Genomic DNA, 19096 nt, shown 5'->3' with positions numbered 1-19096 from the left:
GGGGGTATAACTGCCAAATGGCAGTCGGTGGGAAAAATCTGAAAGAAGTCTGCGTTAAAAACTCAGTCTTCCCGGGGTTTAGCCACGCCAATAATGCACACAAGCCATGGGATTCACAACCTGCTTCTAATGGCTGGAATCCAACCTCGTGGGGTTTTTTTAAAGAATGAAGCAGGGATCCCTCATTTTAAAACACACGGGTGCTAGAGGCGCTGCTGTGACCGCTGCCGTGTTAGCTCAGTGGTTACAATACTCATCAGACGCAGGGGATGCAGGTTGGCCTCGGTGCTTTTCCTGCCTTCCCCCATCTATGCAGGGACTGCCGTAGCCAGTGGGCTACTGAGCTGGTTGAACCCATCCTGTGGATGGTGACTGGAGAGGGAGGTGAGGCCGAGTGCTTGATCTAGAGAAAGACAGTAAAAGAGAGCAGGTGATGCTGTAAGCGAGTAGGACATCCACTGAGCTGGGGAAATCCTAGTTCCAGTCTGCAAGTCAAGGACTAATTTTAATCCGTTGCCTGTTGGATGTAAAGATTGTAGTAGGTACTAAGGTAGGATTTAATATCTGATGTTAAAACTCTAGAAACTGAAAGAAATAGGGAAATACTGTTTAGAATTACACTTGATATGAAAAAAAAAAAAGCTTTTGTATTGAGCGTTGGAAAGATACTTCACAGAAGAAATAAGAATTCACCATCTATTTCCCAGTCTAAGGAGGTGAGAAGAACATTTGTATTTTTGCTGTGGTGTTTTGGGAACTTTTGTTGTAGTTGGTTTTTGTGGGGTTTTTTGTTTTGTTTTTTAAATATAAGGCACCAGCTGGGAATGCATGCTAAGTTGTCATTTTTTGTTTTCAGTTGTAGGTAGCATACATTATCTTTTACACTTTCTTACCTCAAGAGCCTTCTTCAGTTCCCTTGGTCAGAGCCACGCGCAGTTACAGTGCGTGACCCTGTTCCTGGCAAAGTCAGAGGCTTGCCGTCACCTGCAGCTGGGACAGGCCGGCCCTTAGTGCTATGATCAGTTAATATTTAACCTTCTTGTGAACTCTGACTTGGTTTTACCATTCCAGCCTACTGGGAGTGCCTGCTCCGGAAAGAAGTTTGGTACGGAAACGCTATTGAAAGTCTCCATTGACCAGAAGGTCAGACTCTGCTCTCACACAATCTCAGAGACGTTGGAGAGACCCAGAGCTAACGCAGCCCTTCCAAGTGTGTAAATGTCTCAAAATGGTGCATGCTCTAACTTCCACTGTGGAAGGAAGGTTTTTAAATGTGTGATGTTTGACAAGGCTGCCTGTGTTATACCTGCGACTGGTTTTGATGGTGAGAACAGGCTGATGTAGACAAGCTGGAGCTTGATGTACCAGTATGTGAGAAGCCATTCAGAGGAGGAGCATGAGGATGAGCCACTACCACTGGGAAGATTCAGGCAGTCCCCTTTCCTTCCTACACCAGGATTTAGTATCTCCACCACCATCAGGATAGAGAGACTACCAGGTAGGAAGTTCCCTTGCGTATCTGCTGCTAGGGTCACTAAAAACCCAGGCCGAGATGGAGAAGCCCAAGGCTCTTTGTGTTAACCACCCTCCCCCACGGCAGTGACCAGGAGCTGTGAGCGACTACAGAGCTGCTGCGCTGCCTCCGCCCCCGTCAGCACCAAGCCACTGTGACACAGGGAGGATGGAGATGTTTGGGGATTTATTTTAAGCCATCTTTTTGCAGGGGTTTTTTTGAGGGGGGTGGGGATGAAGGCAAGGTGCAAGTCGAGACCCAACTTTTCATTAGGCTGAAACAGCTGTGTTAAGATGGGCTTGAACAGCAGCAGAAATGGGCACATGCTACCAAGAACCCTTTGACACTTGTAGCATGCTGCAGATGAGCAAAGCATGTGGCGGAGGCATGCAAAAAGTTTATTATAATACAAGCAGTGTCATCTGCTGCCTGGTCCCGTTGCAGTGCTGCATTATCTAGGTGCCTCATTAGCTGGGGAGTAGCCCTGATTACTGAACACTGCTTGTTTGTACAGTGACAAGTCAGGCTAATTAGCCTTGTGGGTGGAGTATTTGTTTCAGGCTCATCAGGAGGGCATCCTCATCCTTTCCTCAATTATATGCATCCAGCAGCTGGGTTGGGCGCAGACGTTTGTTCGTGGGTGCTTCTTCTCTGGAGCTTAAGGACAGAAAAGCCAGGCTAAATGGGGCACTGCGAGAATCTTTATTTAGCCTCTCACGCTGGGACTGTGAATTGCAGCAGCACAACTGGCACTTTTGCAGGGCGTAAGGAACGCTTCTTTTCTCACCCTGCGGGATATGTGACGAGAGTGGGCGTTCAGCGATGATCAAGTCACCGAGTTAAGGAGCAGGCCTGTGTGACTGATTTACAAATACCAGTGTTCTTTATTTACACAGACATGTAAACAACAGAAGGTAAACAGCACCGCCCAGCTCGGTCTAACAAACAGGCTGCTGCTGTTTCACTTCAGGACCTGAGGTGTTTTAGACATTTCACAGAAACTGTATTGACAGCAAACACAGGAAGGCTACGAGGTTACCTTGACTCTCTTCTTTGCACGGGAATTGCATGCACGGTGCGGCAGTGTGAGGGAATGGCACCACCTGAGGCCACAAAACAAGCATATGGAAAGAACCCACTACAAGCTTGCCTAAAGGTCGGATATGGCTGGAGTTAGCAATATTTGTGAGTAGTATCACTGCAACTAGTCTGTACTCTGACAGCACTTTCCACTCAAGGATCTGAAAGCACTTTGCAAACAGACCACAAATCTTTTTTGCATCCTTTGCAAATTATCCACAGTTTACACACAAGGAAACGGAGGGCCTTCAGATAGCAGCTTTCCCACATCATAGGTTTTACTGGTCCTGTATCCTTTGTGCTTTAAATATAGCACCATCCTTCCTTCCCAGAAGTATATCGCTCCTTGACGTTTTAGGACAAGCTTTTGAATTCAAAGTGACGCTCCAAGCACTGCAGGTAGAAGGGCAGCGGACAGTCCCAGCTGCTACCAGAAGCTGTTTCGCTTCAACAACGCCTCTGCTGAAAGAGGAGCCAGCTACTGTGTGATACATTGCACCCATCCCCATGCGCTTGCAAGTTTGTCCAAAAACAGAATTAAGGGCAGCATTAGCTGCAAAAGAAAAACTATTTGAAAGCAACTGTGCTGATCTGTTCTCTTGCAAATTTAACGGCAACAGTAAGCCATACACACACTGTATTTTACTTAGTCGAAATATTTCAAATAGAAATGTTACATTAAATTTGTAAGAGAGAAAAATACCTAGTGGAGCAATGAAGCATTGGGGAAGTTTGCTGCTTTGTGCCATGGAAGAAATTTCCTTATAGTTAAGCAGCGAAAGCATCAGCTAGGCCTTGAATGGGATTTAATTCTCAGCTGTAAATTCACATTTTGGTTCCAAACACATTTCCTGAAAAAAAACCAGATTGACAGGTATTGGGTTTGTTGTTTGTTTTTTTTTTTTTTCTATTGCCGAGTGATCACTATGTCTTGAACCCAAAACTGGTTTCAGCCTTTCTACCTGTTTCTAATATCAATAGCAAGTTCGACAGGCTCAGCTCAAACGCTAGATTAAATTCAAGCATGTAAGAATTGCTGCTAAAAAAGCAGCTGGGAAGGTGGGTTTGAGCACAGTGTTTAAATGCTCAGCTGCCTTCTCTTGTGCATGTTATGCTTCAAGTAGTTTTACTTCTTCTGCCCTCCCAGTGAGAACTACAGTGATGCCCTATCTTCAGTTATCATAGGAAAGGAGATGAATCACCACAACTGTAAGATACACCATTTACAGCTGCCAGTACAACAGCAGGTAAAATAAAGAAGGAGGAGGAGGCCTGTTTTTCTTAAATAGGCATTTCTGCAATCTTTTCAATCCCCCAGGTGAAAAGGAAACTTAAGAAATTCTCCTTAAATAAAAGCTATGTACAAATTGCACACATTGCAAATGGAGCACTGAGATCAGTTACAGAAAATAAGATGTACAGTCTTCACTGATAACATCTCTCTTGCTATAAACAGTGATAAACAGCATATGCTTTCTTCAGATGTCAGAACCCAGCAAGACTGCAATATTATGTACACAGGGCTTGTTTGCCTTCTGCCTCCCACAGCAGAGTCCCTCCAAACTCTGTTTTCGCGTCAGAAAGCTGTGCAGCGACGTTCCTGCGCACCGCATCTCTCCTGCTCGGCAGATCACAAGAGAGCTGTCATTGCTGTCTGGCTTATTGGTTTTAGGCAGTCTCTGGGCGTTGAGTAACCCTCGCTCCCGAGGGCATTGGGCTGAGGCTTCTGGTAGTCCGTGCTGTAGCTCACGGAGGTCAGAACACCGTTAACTTTGGGTTTGTCGTATTTTGTGACACTCTGGGGTGTCTGATAGTCTCCGTTCCTGGTATCGGTCTTACACGAACTAGAGAAGCTGCCGGCAGAGAGGGAGTGTTTCTGGGATGAGACGACAGGTACGTTGTAGCCATTTTCAGAGGGAAAATTATTTTCTCTTGCTATGTGCCGCTCTATGATGGGGGTGGCATATTCGGGCTCTTGGCTGGTCAGGGGCAGAGCATATTCGTGCCGGTTAGCTCTGTGCGGACAGTGATAGTGATTTTCGAACTCTGAACTCCCCCTTCTTCCCTCGTCTTCGGTGTCCATGGGTCGAAAAGTAGATCCTTTCCGTGTTACCGTCCCAGTCCCGATCATGAGAGGCTGCTGATAATCTAAAAGGAAGCATGAACGGCTCAATAAGGCACAGATGGATTATTTTTTGTATGCAATACTTAACGCATCGACAAGTATTTTATGTTGAAAAATGACTCGGTTATTGTATCAAACGCATGGTTTTCAGGGATGTGAGGAAACCTTGCCTCAATGCTGGTCCTGCAACCTCCTTCAGCGAGCAAGTGTGCAGAACTTGGCAGAAGCTCTTCCACAGAGCAGCTCCAATCTGCCACCCCTTTTCCTATTCCCTCCATCCCTTTCCCCTCCTACCCACACAAATAAATTAACACCATTTCTGGAGTATACTCAAAAGCTCTAAAAAAAGAGAGAAGTCAACAAAATATTAGCAACAAACTGGACAAAGGACATTGCATGAAGATCTACAAACGAGACATTCTCCAAAACAAGTGTTCCACTTCAGGAATAATTAAAATGCCCAGAGGATTCTTAGTGAGCCTGACCAAGCGCTGGCTTTATTTAAAAGGCATCTCGCAGTAGCTGACTGACAAGGATGAAGTTAGATGGAACGGCAGCCAAGAGAGTCAAGGGAAGTGTGAAACGCGCTAAGCCAGCTCAAGATCTACAAACGAGACATTCTCCAAAACAAGTGTTCCACTTCAGGAATAATTAAAATGCCCAGAGGATTCTTAGTGAGCCTGACCAAGCGCTGGCTTTATTTAAAAGGCATCTCGCAGTAGCTGACTGACAAGGATGAAGTTAGATGGAACGGCAGCCAAGAGAGTCAAGGGAAGTGTGAAACGCGCTAAGCCAGCTCAGCCCCGCTGCGGGCGCGTGAGGGGGGACGAGCCGTGGGAGAAGTGGGACCGGTGCTGCCAGAGGAACCGGGTGGTCACCCTGGTCAAGGGGGATGGCAGGGACAGAGCTGGGGATGGGCAAATGGCCCGAGCAGGAGCAAGGAGCGAGATGGAGGAAATGCGGCCTCAAGAAGCGTGTGTTTGCACTTCTAGTCGAGGTGGATGCCAGGCTGCCATGTAAGAAGGAGATCTGGACTAAAAACGTTTTAAAAAAACCCAGTAAAACTATTATGAGAAAATTCAGCGTTCTAACTTTCTCGCTTTGGCGCTAGTGACAATTTCTTACGGATACATACGGTGGCCTGAACAGCTCTAGTACATGACACTGCTAAAGTATCATGTTTTGAGGCAGGCGCAAAGAAGTTAGCTCAGTTTCTGTTCTGGCATCGTGGTTCATCTGACATGAGCGTTGAATTCGATCCCATATGTCCTGTGAATCTTTTTGGCAGTTCCTGGCTACTTCCCAAACTTCAGCATGTAGGGTGAAGGTGTTATGATATTTCACTAAGCAAGTGGTGCAGCTCTCCCCGGCATCGCTGCCGCCATCCCCAGCAATTTCCCTCGCTCAGGATGAAGCATCTCGACTCACTCCTGGCTGCCTTTGAGAACTGGCAGCAGGGGACTCAAAGGGGGGGAATTTCCTGTAGCATGTTAAGCTGCATGCAAGTTGCATGCCCTCTGCAATTAAATTATTAAATGGCACATTTCTGGGCTGCGGTCACATTTTTATTTCATGTTTATTATTTTTAAGGAGACTGCAGGTGAAATGCTAAGGGTGGGGAGCTGCCTGGCCAGACTGCGAGTTAAGACTTCCCACACATGGCAGAGGATGGAGAGAGCAGAGGCTCCCCAGACACGGCCGGGGGAGCCGGATAACCATGATTTGTGAGCAACCTTTATTCACTCCCTTTCCTTCATGAAATAAAACTGCTTTATAGGTCTCTGCATATTTATATTGAAAGCTTCTGAAACTGTCTTTGAAAGATACCCAGGGTAGCACCATATGGAATTACAGTAACCAGCCATTTGTTTTTTAAATGTATTTCTCTGCCAAATGCACTGGAGAAATTCTAAGGAATTTCTAAAGTCTAGAGGCTGGAAAGAGCAAATGAATCTTTCTGGAAGATTGCTGATCACTGATCCCACGAAATGGCTGGTCTCACTAGCCTTTCCAGACAGACTGAACTAGGCAGGGATAAGATGTGCTAAGAGGATGAGTTAAAAAACCATCCCTCTGGGATGCAAATAGTACTGATGCGGGGATTTGCTCTCTCCAAACAGTGACCTGGAGCCAAGGTAGCACAGGAGAGAAGCACTCTCATCTACCTGCTTCCACTTCAGGGGGCCTCATCTCCAAAACAGTTCAGGCACCAGGAAGGCTGCACAGGGATCTTAGCACGACTTCCAGCCGGGCATGAAATCCCACCACATACCAGCTAAGTAATTTTCCTATTTGCTCAGCAGCAGAGCATTATATTTTGTTCCATTTCCAGAGACATTCGTGTTTACATAGAAACACAAAAATCAGTCAGCAAAGCCAAACTACCCTATCCGAGGCACATGCCTGGACTGCATCCATGCCTGACTGCCTTCCGTGGTTACCTTCGGCTGTAACTATTTCAGAGTTGGGAAATCTTTCCTGACAACTCCAAGAAAAAATTTCCAAAATAGTGGGGTTTTTTTTCCACTGATATATTTAGCTGTTTCACTCTACATCTGGGATGAACACAGATAAATCTGTTCCTGGGCCTCAGCTTGCATGAGAGCTGGAGCTTTTGACATTGCTGGCCCGTCCCTCTCTGTTACCTGCTCTGCACGCAGAGTAAAATGAAGGCATCACAGGGGGAGCAATTGTTACCTGCCATGTCACTGGTGACCAGATCTAGTTTCTGTGGGGTCTCCTTCTCATTATTATAGCTGATGGTAAATTCAGTTGACTGATGTCGGGTGAAGGGCTGCTTGATTTGTTTCCAACAACCTATGATGAAGAAATAAAAATAGAAGGCTTATCAGGAAGCTAAATCCTTACAATCAGAAGACTTATCAGAAAGTTTAATTTTTGGTGTACTCATTGCTGTCAGTATATTAAAGTAGTTAAAAAGCAAGACTAAAATGGGCTGTTTGTGAAAAAACAGCCCCCTAAATTTGGAGGGTGAAAGGGAAAAAGTGAATCATCAACTGGGATTTCCAAGTGAAAATGAAAAATTTATAGAGGATTTTCTTGGCAAGAAGGGCTCAAACTCCGTAGGTGCCTGCACTGATGCCTTAACAAAGGATATCAGTAAAATACCAGCTTTAAATCAGTTACATGTTTTGCCATTGCTTATATGGCAAAAATAATGCTTAAAATTTCTTTTTTTCAGTAGACTAGTATGGCTTCCATTTTCTTGATATCTGAGCACCTGCACTCATCAATTAATTTGTTCTCACAACACCGTTGTGAGACAGAAAAGAAAAAATCCACAGTGTCAGGCACTTGCCTGGAGCCTGCGACAGGAGGTCTGCAGAGAGGTGGGTTCGGTTCCCAGCTTTCTAAGTGCCAAGCCTGGTCACAAGGGCTTAGGAGCTTGATTTATGAAGCACACACACAACAAACGAGCTGACTGGGTAAAAGGCTATCTCCAATTTCTTGGGATTTGTCCTTATTAGCAAGTGAGAAAGGATTATGATGTGACCTTGAAAAATCATATTAGCAAATATGATGTTAAGTACAAATTAATTTTCTAATGAGGGCGAGCTGCAGTGGGTAACAGCATTCCTTTCACTGACGTCAGCACCTGCGGAGGCATGAAATTTCGGAGCTGAGTTATTGCAAGGCACTTGTCAAGAGACATGTGAATTGCTTAGTGGTTTCTTTGTTTATGGAAAGCCAAGATTCAGAAGGATATTCCTCTATAGAGTTGGCTGGCCAGGAAAAACAGCTAAACCCCAACTTCCAAGCTGACGGGAGACCCCACTCTAGAAAATATTATCGAGCAAGACAAAGAACCTACTTCACCAGGGTTTTACAGGCATCTCCTAAAGCGAGTCCTCAAGCCAATCCCCTATTCAGATTTTACACATGAAATACAATTCAGTATTGTTAGGCTTTATAAATACAGTCCCAACAAGGGAGGGCAGCAAGATGGAAATATTAAAGCCATAAAAAATTATTAGCCCTTGCTCTCTTGGAGAAAGGCAATCCCCTCTGCTGTGGGGAAAGGAAAAGGAAAGCAGCAATTTTCTGCAAAATAGGTATTTTGGAGGAGGGAAGGAAAGGGAGGGCACCTGGGAGCACTCTTACATGCTAATTTATGCGCTTTGTATAATAGATCTTTTGCTAATTGCCTTTCTGTCATAGAAACCAAATTATATTGTTTCTCAGGGCACTGTGCTAGGATGACACAAGTGGGACTATCATTTGCCTTGTATGAAGAAGTGAACTTGAACAAGGAAACGTGGATGCTACTTCATAAGCATTTCATGCTTAGTTGCATAAACTCCTTCCCGTTGGCTCAATGGACAGGACAGGACAAAGCGCATGATTCTTCACTAACCTGATTTCTGAGCACTGGATAATCCGTAAGAAAGTCCTTTGGCTTCTCGCCTGCGAGGAGAGGAAAGCATTTATAAACATCTGCACTCACACCATTTCAGCTTCATGCCTTAGCTCCAGCAGAGAGAGCCTTTGTGTTTAGTGGCAGAGGACAATGCTTCACCTTTGAGTTCCTGGAGGACGTTGTTTACTAGAACATAAGGCATGCAACCCGGGGTTTCGACTTTTCGTTTTTCCCCATCTGCATGCAAGTTGTGAGTGCAGGTGTTCAAATTTCTTGTGTCTGGCACTCATCAGTTTGATGTGTCCATGTCCGTATGTGTCACTCCAGGTTATGTTTTGGGTCTGCCCTTCTGAATTCTTTGGCTAGTTTATAGATTTACTGGCAATCCAGGGCAGAGCTGGGTATCGCTAGTGATGAAGCAACATCACCAGAGCATTGCTTATACTTCCAAATCTCCGTCTGCCGACAGAAGCATTTCCCTGCTCTACATGCAAGGGCAGGTTCGTATGAGTGGACATCTAGCAGGAACCACAGTTAGCAGTGCTTCTTCCAGTCCTCTGACTTGTGAAATGAAGTGGCTTAGTTTTAGCTGTGTCTGCCTGCAACTCCTTCCAGCTGGCCTCTGCTTAACCTAGTGGCTAAGTGCTCTAACTTAAGGGACCGGGAAGCAGAAACACAATAGGAGGAAAATGAAAGAAAATGATCCAGATAGATAGCTTAAATCCTCCCTTCACTGAATTTTTACTTGGCTTTGGTGTGGAAACTATTCCGTCTTCAATTGCTTTACACCTTAGTATTTGTGGGCATACGTAGGCTGAAGAGAGCAGCCGGTTACATTAGACTGTAAATTGGGGTGTGCAATTCTGACCTTCTTCACCTCTGTTTTTGTCCAACTAGGGGAGACATACAATGAGAAATACAATTTACAAAGACACAACATGAGTTCTACTTAAAAGGAAGATTGCCAAACAGTATCAATTTCCAGCTCCCTGTAAAGAGGCTCTGGAAAGAGGGCACGTATTTGGATGTGCTAGCTAGGTAGCCACAAATGCCTCCTACGACAAAAGACAGTATCTTACTTTCTTAGGGCTGCACAGATACAGATTCCAGAGAACAGGAACAGACACAGCACGATGAGAACGGGGACAATTATAGCTGTAAGCTTTAAGCCTGCATGAGTTAAAAAAAAAAGGGATAAAAGTTAAAAAGGCAAATTACTCTGAGGCTGATAATTTTTACTACAGAGAATGCAGCAAAAGGCAGATAATCTTGCAGGAACACTCCTTGCAAGAGAGCATGAAAAACTATAAAACTGCTAGACCGGTCCTCAGCCATACTTAGTTGCCATGTACCTATGTGGAACAGTGCTGAGACGAGAGAGTTAAACATGCTTTCTCAAGGCTGACACTTGGCTTAATATCTATATGCATCCTTACAAAGAGCAGTTCTTTCTTATTACGCACGAGGTAACTTTTAAAAAGCCACTTATAACAACTCTGCCTTCAGTTGCTTATAAAACTGCCAAACGACGCTGCAGTTTTACATGCCGAGTATCTGGCTCATGCTGAACTGGTTGAAACATTTCAGTCAAAACAGTTCAAAGATTTCCAGGAGTGGAGCTAGGGAAAAACCTGTTTAGCCCCTGTTATATTCTAACGCAACATGGTTTAGAGCAGGGATTTGGAAATCAGCAGTGGGGCGGCTCTTGCGTCGGGAGTGCGCCATTCATTATTCCTACAGACACTACCCAGGCTGTGAGAATAAGTAGTACACGTGTCCACAGGGTATTTACAATTTAGCAGATGAAATCTCAGTAGATTTCATTTTTGGTGAACATGGATACAGTTTACCCATACCACTGCACAGATGAACTGAGCTTGCTCTTGGCAAGAGCAATGCAGTTTCAGAAGAGCTTTTTTTCCTTACAGTGATTGCTTCTTACACCCAGTTTTTTACAGAGATGTTCCTACAACTGTCAGCTACCTAATGGGTAGCAGTGTTTGGTGTGGTGGGTCTGGTAATTCCTGCCTGGCTATGGGTCCACCAAACAGTCAGTATAAGCAACAATTTTTTTTTTTTGCTTGTTTTTTAAGATCTAAGAAATTAGCTCCACAACATTAAAGGATGAAGATTGCATATTCAGGGCAGAAGTATGAAAATTAAGGTTTTCTGAGCCCCCATGAACATAGGCATTATGACAAAGTGTTAATTACCCAACCATGCACTATTGTATGTTGCTTATAGCTGGGGACCTGCTCTGGGACGAGTCATGGTTGTGTAGAGAGAAGGTAACATTTTTGTGAGACCACTGCCTCATGTGTTAAAAAAATTATAAAATATAGGAAGAGGGTGAGGAGGAGCTCCTCCAAAAAATGCTGATGAGTGCTCAGTATAGTCCCTTGAGCCACCTACCAAGCACGGCAAATAAACCAATACGACAGGGAAACCAAAGCCTGATGTTTCACACATCAAAGAAAATGAAGGCTTTCAATCTCTTTCTCTGCCTTAAGACAAAAAGAACCTATGCTCCTCCCTCTTCTCTCTGTTGTTAACCTTTAATAAAGTCTAAAGGGAAAAAAAAAGTTTTGATTTGTGAGAAAGTTTAAAGTTCACTCAGGCTGGGCTGAAGACATGATGCATCCTAGAGAAAATGCAGCGCTAGGTAGTGTTACCCAAATTAGTTTCTTCTGATGGGATGGGCTCCGTAACAGTCCTGTCTTCTTTTCCAAGGGACGTTTCTGTGCTCTGACTTGGTTTCTGCCACATTGAATGCGTAAATGAACTATTGGCTGCAAAAGAGAAGGGGGCATCAGCGGCACTGTGGTAGCACAGGGGGCTTTGGAGGCACCGTGCCTGGGGAGCGCTGCTTACCCCATACCTTGCATTATTCGACAACCCATCAGCTCGAGCTTCAATGCTATTCTTTGGTTCCAAGTTTGAGGAATAATTCGCACATAACGGGCCACTATTGGAGGGATGAAGTTATTGCGTACTATGTCACCAGAGTTGGAGTTGCCTTGGAATACCTGCAACGAAACGTAAGCACGTTGTTTGCTCTGTTTTAAAAGTCTCATTCTTCAAAGTGCTCCCGAGATCCAACTTCAAAGATTTTCATTATCCTAAAACTGGGATGCAGCCACAAAATTTTTGGAATTGACAGTTCCGGAAAGAAATAATCTTTTTAGTTCTGACAGATGATCACATTTTTCTGTTAGCTCGGAGAAGAAAGATTATCACTCTGTTTCAATTCTGTGTAATTTCTAGTTAATGTATGCCAGTATAATGCTATCATTTTTGATTTAATAGCACTGCAGCACCCTTACTTGGGCAACAGGGGATAAAAATGTAAAAAGAAAAAAATGAAGTTAAATATTTCTAGATATTTTCGTAAAATGGTCAGTTTTCTGTATCAAGCTTGAAAAGTGATTATTAACTATGTAGTTGTGTCTCCTTTTCCCTGCACTTATACAGTATTTCCTAGAATCAGCTGAGCCCATGTGCATAACAGTAGTCCTTGCAAAATTAGTTCTTGGAAATGCTAGGGGAACTTAAAAGCCTGATGAGATAGGGAAGTCCAGGCCACGTGGGGTTCTGACAGGACAGGTTTTGTCATGCACCTTAGCTGAAACTAAGGTCATATATAAGACTTTCATAAGATTATTTGTAAATAACAAGTCATTGTGGAAAACTGCAAACCTGCAGATTTTAAATAGCTAGCCTTCACAATTCAGCCACTACTAGGTTGATTTGTCACTTTTTGGGTCAACACCACCTCAGTTTAACATTTAAAAAATCTTAAACCAGTTTAACATTGCACAGTGAAATTCCTTGCCATACAAGCTAAGAAAATCAGAGCTAGTAGGAAATCCCTCTACAGCCCTACCAAGTTTTTAAAAACTGCCATCAGGACTGAGGACCGGGTAGAGCCTTATCCTGAGGCAAGCTGAGGTCTCTCAGAAATGATGAGTGAAGGTCTGACTTTGGTTGTCGGGGCAGGGAGGTGGGTTTTTTTGTTGTTTGAAAGGAAACATGAGGTTTTCAGGGGAAAATGTTATCAGACAAACCTGTGCAGCACATCCTTTGTCTGCAGGGACTAGTCGCACTGCTTTTATCTGTTCATTGTTAAAGTCACTCAGAGTCTGTGAAAGCTGTTGTGTGGACAGGTATTTTGGTGTAAGAGCATTTAAGTCCAGTTACATCGATTCCTAACAGACGTAGGCTGTGCCCACAGACTCGAGTCCCGCCAGCGAGGGGCAAGGAGCGGTGCAGTCCCTGGTGACCGTGACACAGCCGAGCAGGAGCTTGATCCGCCGGCGCAGCTCCACCAGCAGCGCTGTGCTTTTACCAAGTCAGTTGTTTCGCTTGTGGGGGGTGGGTTGACCGTCCCAGTGCATCTGAAGCTGACACTCGGCTTTACTGGTGCCGTACCGACCAATGCTTCTGCACTGGTACAGCGTTCCTAGCATGGGCAAGCACTGAGCTGAGCTAAAGACTTGCCCAAATAGCCTGTTGTACAGCTTTAACATCACCCTTTTTCTAAAAGAAGGATACACACATACACATGCCTCCCTGCGTGCTTCACCACTTCAGCAAGCCCTGGATAACTTCCTTGTTTCGACAAGCTCGCTGTCTACTCCATGGCCGTAAATTACACTGGTGAAGACAACCCAAGTCTAGACAAGTCTGAAACTCCTAATCTTTCTTGACAGTGAAAGCCTGCCCTTCAATGTCAAGGCAGCGTACGCATTATTGCTCTGTGTTTTCTTACCCCCCCCACTTTCCTTTACCTTTTCCTCATTGCTCAGAATCCCTTTGTAAGTTCTCCATTTAGAGTTGTTATTTTTGTAGTTCATTGTAAATGTCTTTACGTAAAAGTTGAAATTCAGCGTCGTGGATCCAGAACCTGTGGTCTTAATCCCTTTTAACAAAATGCAAAATACATTTTCATTTGTTAGGTGTCTGTTTTAAAGGAACATTCTCAAATGCAAACACAGAAGCCAAAATAATTTGTGAACTTTGCCTTCGAAGTCTTAATTTATTTTTCAAACTATGTTGGAATTGAGTTTAAAATTTGGGTGAAGAATGAAAATCAGTTTTAAATTGTGAATTTAGAGCAATGGAATTTTTAACAGAGCCCAAATTAATGACTCCAGAAATGGTAACTGCTTTTTGATATTATGGTCCATATCAGCAGTCTTTACATCTTTAGCAGCAACTGTAATTTACATTTTTACAACTAAACCAGGAGCTGGAAACAGGAATTTCTTTCACCTGGGCCATTGTTTCAAAGGCTATGACTTTAATGTTTCTTATTGATTCCAGAACTACATCATTAATAGATCCTAAGCAATTTATCATCCATCCAGACTCTACTGGTACCTGTGTAAGTATTTTGTTCTGAGCCTAACAGCATGTTTACACATCAGGCTTGCATGACAGTTGAGTGCAATCCTATATCCCTACAGGAAGACCAGTCTTGTAAAAAGCCATGATTTTTTAAACAGGTAAATAATATTCCTCAATGCAGAACATTTCATTACATTTCATGAAAGAAACATTGTATTGGTGCATTATTACCTTTTCAACTGCGCTCAGTTTCTTCTCCAGGTGAAACCCCAGCTTCTAATAACCAGACAGTGACATACCTGTTATTCTCTTCTTCTCTCCCAAGTCTATCTCCAACCATTCCCGATTGCTGCTGTGGTTAGAGGCCCAAGCCAATCCTGGGACTTGAAGCCAAGCCTTGTCGGGGGACCACTGGAATAGTTGCCCAAATTCGTTGGTCTCCTCCCAGTAGGAAGATGCAGTAACCTGGCTCTTGGAGAGGAATCCCTCTTCCAGACTGAGAGATTTGTTGCAGCCTAGGAGTCCCCACACAGACAGACATAGGAGTTATTTTGCGTTTTCACAGCATATTTTTATATATTAGGCTAGCAAAATGTGAAGACCACCCACAACAGCAAAGTCAGATGTTGCTTAATCTGGTGCTAGCCTGATGCTATCCACTAGCTGTGGTGTTTGCCAGTCACTTTGGAGTGGATGATCCAGTACCAGAGTGCTGCCATCCCTCTCCTTTACCAATTTAACTCCTACATACATGACACCTTCTGACTACATCTACTATTTTTGCCATTTTGTTTTTTAATCTCTGCAGTTTTGTCTCATTCCTGTGAAGACTTCTTATATTTTTAAATTTTCCTTCTGAAACATAATATTTATGTTTCGAGATTGGCATTAACTAATTTTGCTGTACAAAACATTTCTCAGATGAAGGCACTGTACTGAAAGGAACACTTTACTGTAAACATTTCATGATTCTCACCTGCAATTAGGCCTAGGAAAGTTACTCATTAGAGAAGCTCCTTGATACTGCTGCCAAGAGGTGATATCATGAAGATAATAGCTGCAGGTAGGTATTACAGACTCCACCAAAGAACCCGCAAAATTTCTGCACATCAAGGTTCTTCAGAGAAAACAGGCCAGTGGAGTAAGGTTTCAATGAAGTTAAAAATAATTCCCTGGCAGTTTCAAAGGCCTTCACATGCTCTACAGTTTTCAGTGGAATAGTAAATGATTTTATCTCAGATGACTGAAATATAATTCAAATGAACGAGTGCGAATTCCCCCCCCCTTTGCTATGTTTTATGCAAATGAACAGCTTGACAGATTAAAGACGCTTTTGCATCTTGGAAAGTCATAAACAAAAACTCGTTCTGTATCAGTGCAATGTAAATATATTTTCATTCCTCTCTATGCTTTCATTCTCTTCTTGTGTAACGAAGATGGAATTTATAAATGTCTGAAGAAAAACTGCTTTCATTTTCTGCCGCCTAAAGTACATAAAAATGGGATTATCTGATTGCCATTTTTCATATGTTGGCACCAGAAATGTAACAGCAGAACACTATTTCTGTTTCTCATCTGTGTGCATATGACCTATTCCTATTCTGTGTTTTTTTCTAGCTCACTTCACATGCCTTCAACTTTTTTATTCAACTTGCCAATTTTAAAAAATCGCTGTCCTGAAATATCCTTCCTAGACACAGCCTGACATTCTCCTGATTACTTTTCAAAACTTTTACAGAAAATACTTAAATAAAAAGGTAAAATTTGAACAGCTAAAAATAAAGCCATTATTCTTACCATTTGAAGTAAATATAAACCGCTTATCTGACAGCGAACCACTGTAAGAAAAGAAAAAGGTGATTCAGCCTTTCGGAGGCCGTCACAGGAACGCTGAGGTACAGTTTCAGAATCACTGTTGATCTAGCGAAGTACCCCTGGCCAGATAGCCGCTTTCTTTGCCGGCTGGTTACCAACCCCAGTAAGAGCACTCTTGTGCATCTCTCACCGTGACTGAATTCAGATCAGTTTTTTAATGGTTTTGAGCATTTGTTACGCTTTGAAGTGACTCCCCGTCCCATCAGCCTGTTACTCTTGCTGCATGCTTCTGCTTTTCTCCTCCGCGCAGGCCGCGTACCGCTGTGGGGAAGCTTACCCCTTCTGCTCCTCAGACCAGCAACCCAAGAGCATTCAAAAGAGCCAGGAACGGGAAAGCTAACAGGGCCAGGAGCTACCGGCGGTGGACTGCTCCAGCACCGGGCCCAGGTCTCTTCTCACCTACAGTAGCTTAAATTAGAGCAACTTCACTGAAATCAATGACTTTCTATTAGTCTAAGTCTAGTTTCAAACATCTAGTTTGAAGAAAATCCAGCCCTAAGCACTGTGGTGGTGACCACCGCTTGATGGTGACTAAACCACGTCAGCTCTGACCGTTCCTACTCTGCCTACAGGTGTATCACAGCCAGTCTGAATGAAAACTACTCCTTGTTTTAATCTGGGTGGGAACCGGTTCTCTTATAACCACGACCAACAGTCCCATCAGGAATGGTTCTTCTTGCTCCATTAACAGGACCACATCTACGGCTCCCCTTTTCTTCCTCCTTCTGACATGGACTGCTTTGCTTCAGGAGAAAAGCCATTTCTTGGGCCACTCCGTACAGCTCTGCACAATGCAGGACAAGATAAAATCACCGCTGTACGGGAAAGCTGAGCTTTCCTTGGCCTCCCATGGAGCCACTTTCTGATTCCCAACGGGAAGCCCCTGAGGTTTCATTCCAGAAGTGATGACGCTGACTGGCTGCCTAATAAAAATAAAAGCCCGCGTTTTAATGTGAAATTAGTTTGGATTTCTTGAAAATCTGACCCCTTCAACGTCGCTTTGATTAGCTGCACGCATCACTTGCCCCTTTTGAAAAGCCTTGGCCAGCATGACTGAGCAGTAAAACAACTTCTGCACTTAAGCATCAAGACAGCTCCCTTTCAGGCTGCCCTTTGTTGTTGGCCGGAAAATTTCCCCCGAGGTACCATCTGTGGGCTAACAGCACGGCTGTATGATTTGAGAGCACTGCAAACGGGGAATAGGAAAGTGGTCCCATGTCAAGGTCAATAAAAACACTCCTTCTTTTTGTCACTGGGGGAAAACTAATGACTACAGGCAAATGAAGACCTTCAGAGACGACGGAGAGCACTGGGAGGGAGCTGATTTATTCGGGCATGTGGGCGGTAGAGTAGCTAGAAGGAAAAAGCCAAGCTCTCCCTCCCACATCTTCCCCCCAGGCGAGCCTCAGGGGTGATCAGATGTGCTCTGCTCTCTGCAAACCAGTTTGACATTACAGCCCACCCAAACAATTTTTGCTTTCTTAGTGAATAGAAAGCAATCCATTTCAAGAGGAAAGAAGGAAATAAAAACCCATGGTGATCAGTAAAACCTACCCAAAACAGAAATCACAGTGCTCCACAAATACTTATTTATGAGATAACGTTTTGTAATAAAAAAGTCACCGAGATCCCTTTCAAACAGAGGTCTGCAATTTTAGCAAAGAAAGGGAGGAGGTTAGCATTTCTAAGGTATATAAAGCTAAGAAATCAAGCTGAAATATTTCTGCTATAATTCTGCAAGTCACTGAAGAGGCCAAACTAATTCAGTAAGTGGTAATTCATCAGTTTCCCAATGTGACAGGTGGCATTTGTCACACAAATTTCACTTTGTCCTTTAAGGGATGGTATCACCCCGTGCTCCTCATTTTCCTGACAACCTTCAGGATCCTGCCTAGCCAAAAGTACTGGTGGCAGAACTGCACGGGAGACCTGTGCCGGTAGCTCTGCAAAAAAAGGATGCTGCTTCCCACAATAAACTTCTGTTAGCATCAAATCCTTTTTTTTTTCAGAGTCAGTCTCAAGCAAGCTTTTTATAAGCAGTGCAGGTTAACCCCAAATCTCATCTTTCACAATTCACGAGCATGCGGTCTCTTCCATTTTCAAAGACAAATGATTTCACGTGCGTGGATGTACAGTCAGAGGCCAGGCTACATTACAAAGTTAAACACCCATATATTTGTTCAGCCACTTGATCTTCATTATAGCGTTTGTGGGTACAGGTCCACGCATGGATCATGAGAACCGAAAACCTCACAGATGCTGGAGCGTAACAAGCACACTGAAAAATGGAGTCAGGGAGGCCAAGGTCAACTCTTGAGGGCTGGTGAGCGAGTGAGCCGTAACTCCACCGTCACATTACAGCACAGATATTTTAACAGCTCAATGCACTCCAGCAGCTTTGCTGAGGTCAATTTCGGCTCAAGTCACTAAATAATTTAAGTCTTTAATACTGAAATCCACTACAAATGAGATTTTAAAAACTTGAGTAAGCTTTTATTTAAGGGAGTCTAAAAAGCTCTTAAAGCAGTGCTGTCTAAGCACTGGTTTTTTCTCGCCAGCGCTGGCTGCTCCACAGGAATTTCTTGCAGCGTGTAGGTATCCCGAGGACAGGGACATCATGCAGCTTTGGAAATACCTCTTACAAAAGCCTTTTTAAAGCATGAAATGCACTGGTTCATTTTCTTAGTAAATAGGCCCACTGTTTCTAGGAACACTTTTTCATGTTTTGAAATAAAATTATTTCCCTGCATCCTCCAGTTTCCCTCTCCCGGGATAATGG

At 43.8% G+C, this 19096-nt stretch overlaps 1 protein-coding gene across 1 annotated transcript in view; it reads right to left on the bottom strand.

Annotated features, from left to right (window-relative positions):
- Window positions 1-4223: 4223 nt before the first annotated feature.
- Window positions 4224-19096, bottom strand: part of DCBLD1 (discoidin, CUB and LCCL domain containing 1) — a gene marked incomplete at its 5' end in the record, with an annotated part of 30653 nt that continues 15780 nt past the window's right edge. The window contains 9 exons of the mRNA XM_009576429.1: window positions 4224-4741; window positions 7416-7535; window positions 9094-9143; window positions 10176-10266; window positions 11769-11885; window positions 11975-12122; window positions 13884-14014; window positions 14742-14957; window positions 16240-16280. Coding sequence (XP_009574724.1) covers window positions 4224-4741; window positions 7416-7535; window positions 9094-9143; window positions 10176-10266; window positions 11769-11885; window positions 11975-12122; window positions 13884-14014; window positions 14742-14957; window positions 16240-16280 — 1432 coding nt within the window. The remainder of the gene's footprint in view (window positions 4742-7415; window positions 7536-9093; window positions 9144-10175; window positions 10267-11768; window positions 11886-11974; window positions 12123-13883; window positions 14015-14741; window positions 14958-16239; window positions 16281-19096) is intronic.

Source organism: Fulmarus glacialis, unplaced genomic scaffold (genome assembly GCF_000690835.1).
Source record: "Fulmarus glacialis isolate BGI_N327 unplaced genomic scaffold, ASM69083v1 scaffold44844, whole genome shotgun sequence".
Lineage (NCBI taxonomy): Eukaryota > Metazoa > Chordata > Aves > Procellariiformes > Procellariidae > Fulmarus > Fulmarus glacialis.
Note: the sequence above shows the minus strand (reverse complement) of the source record. Positions and strands in the feature narration are given on the sequence as shown.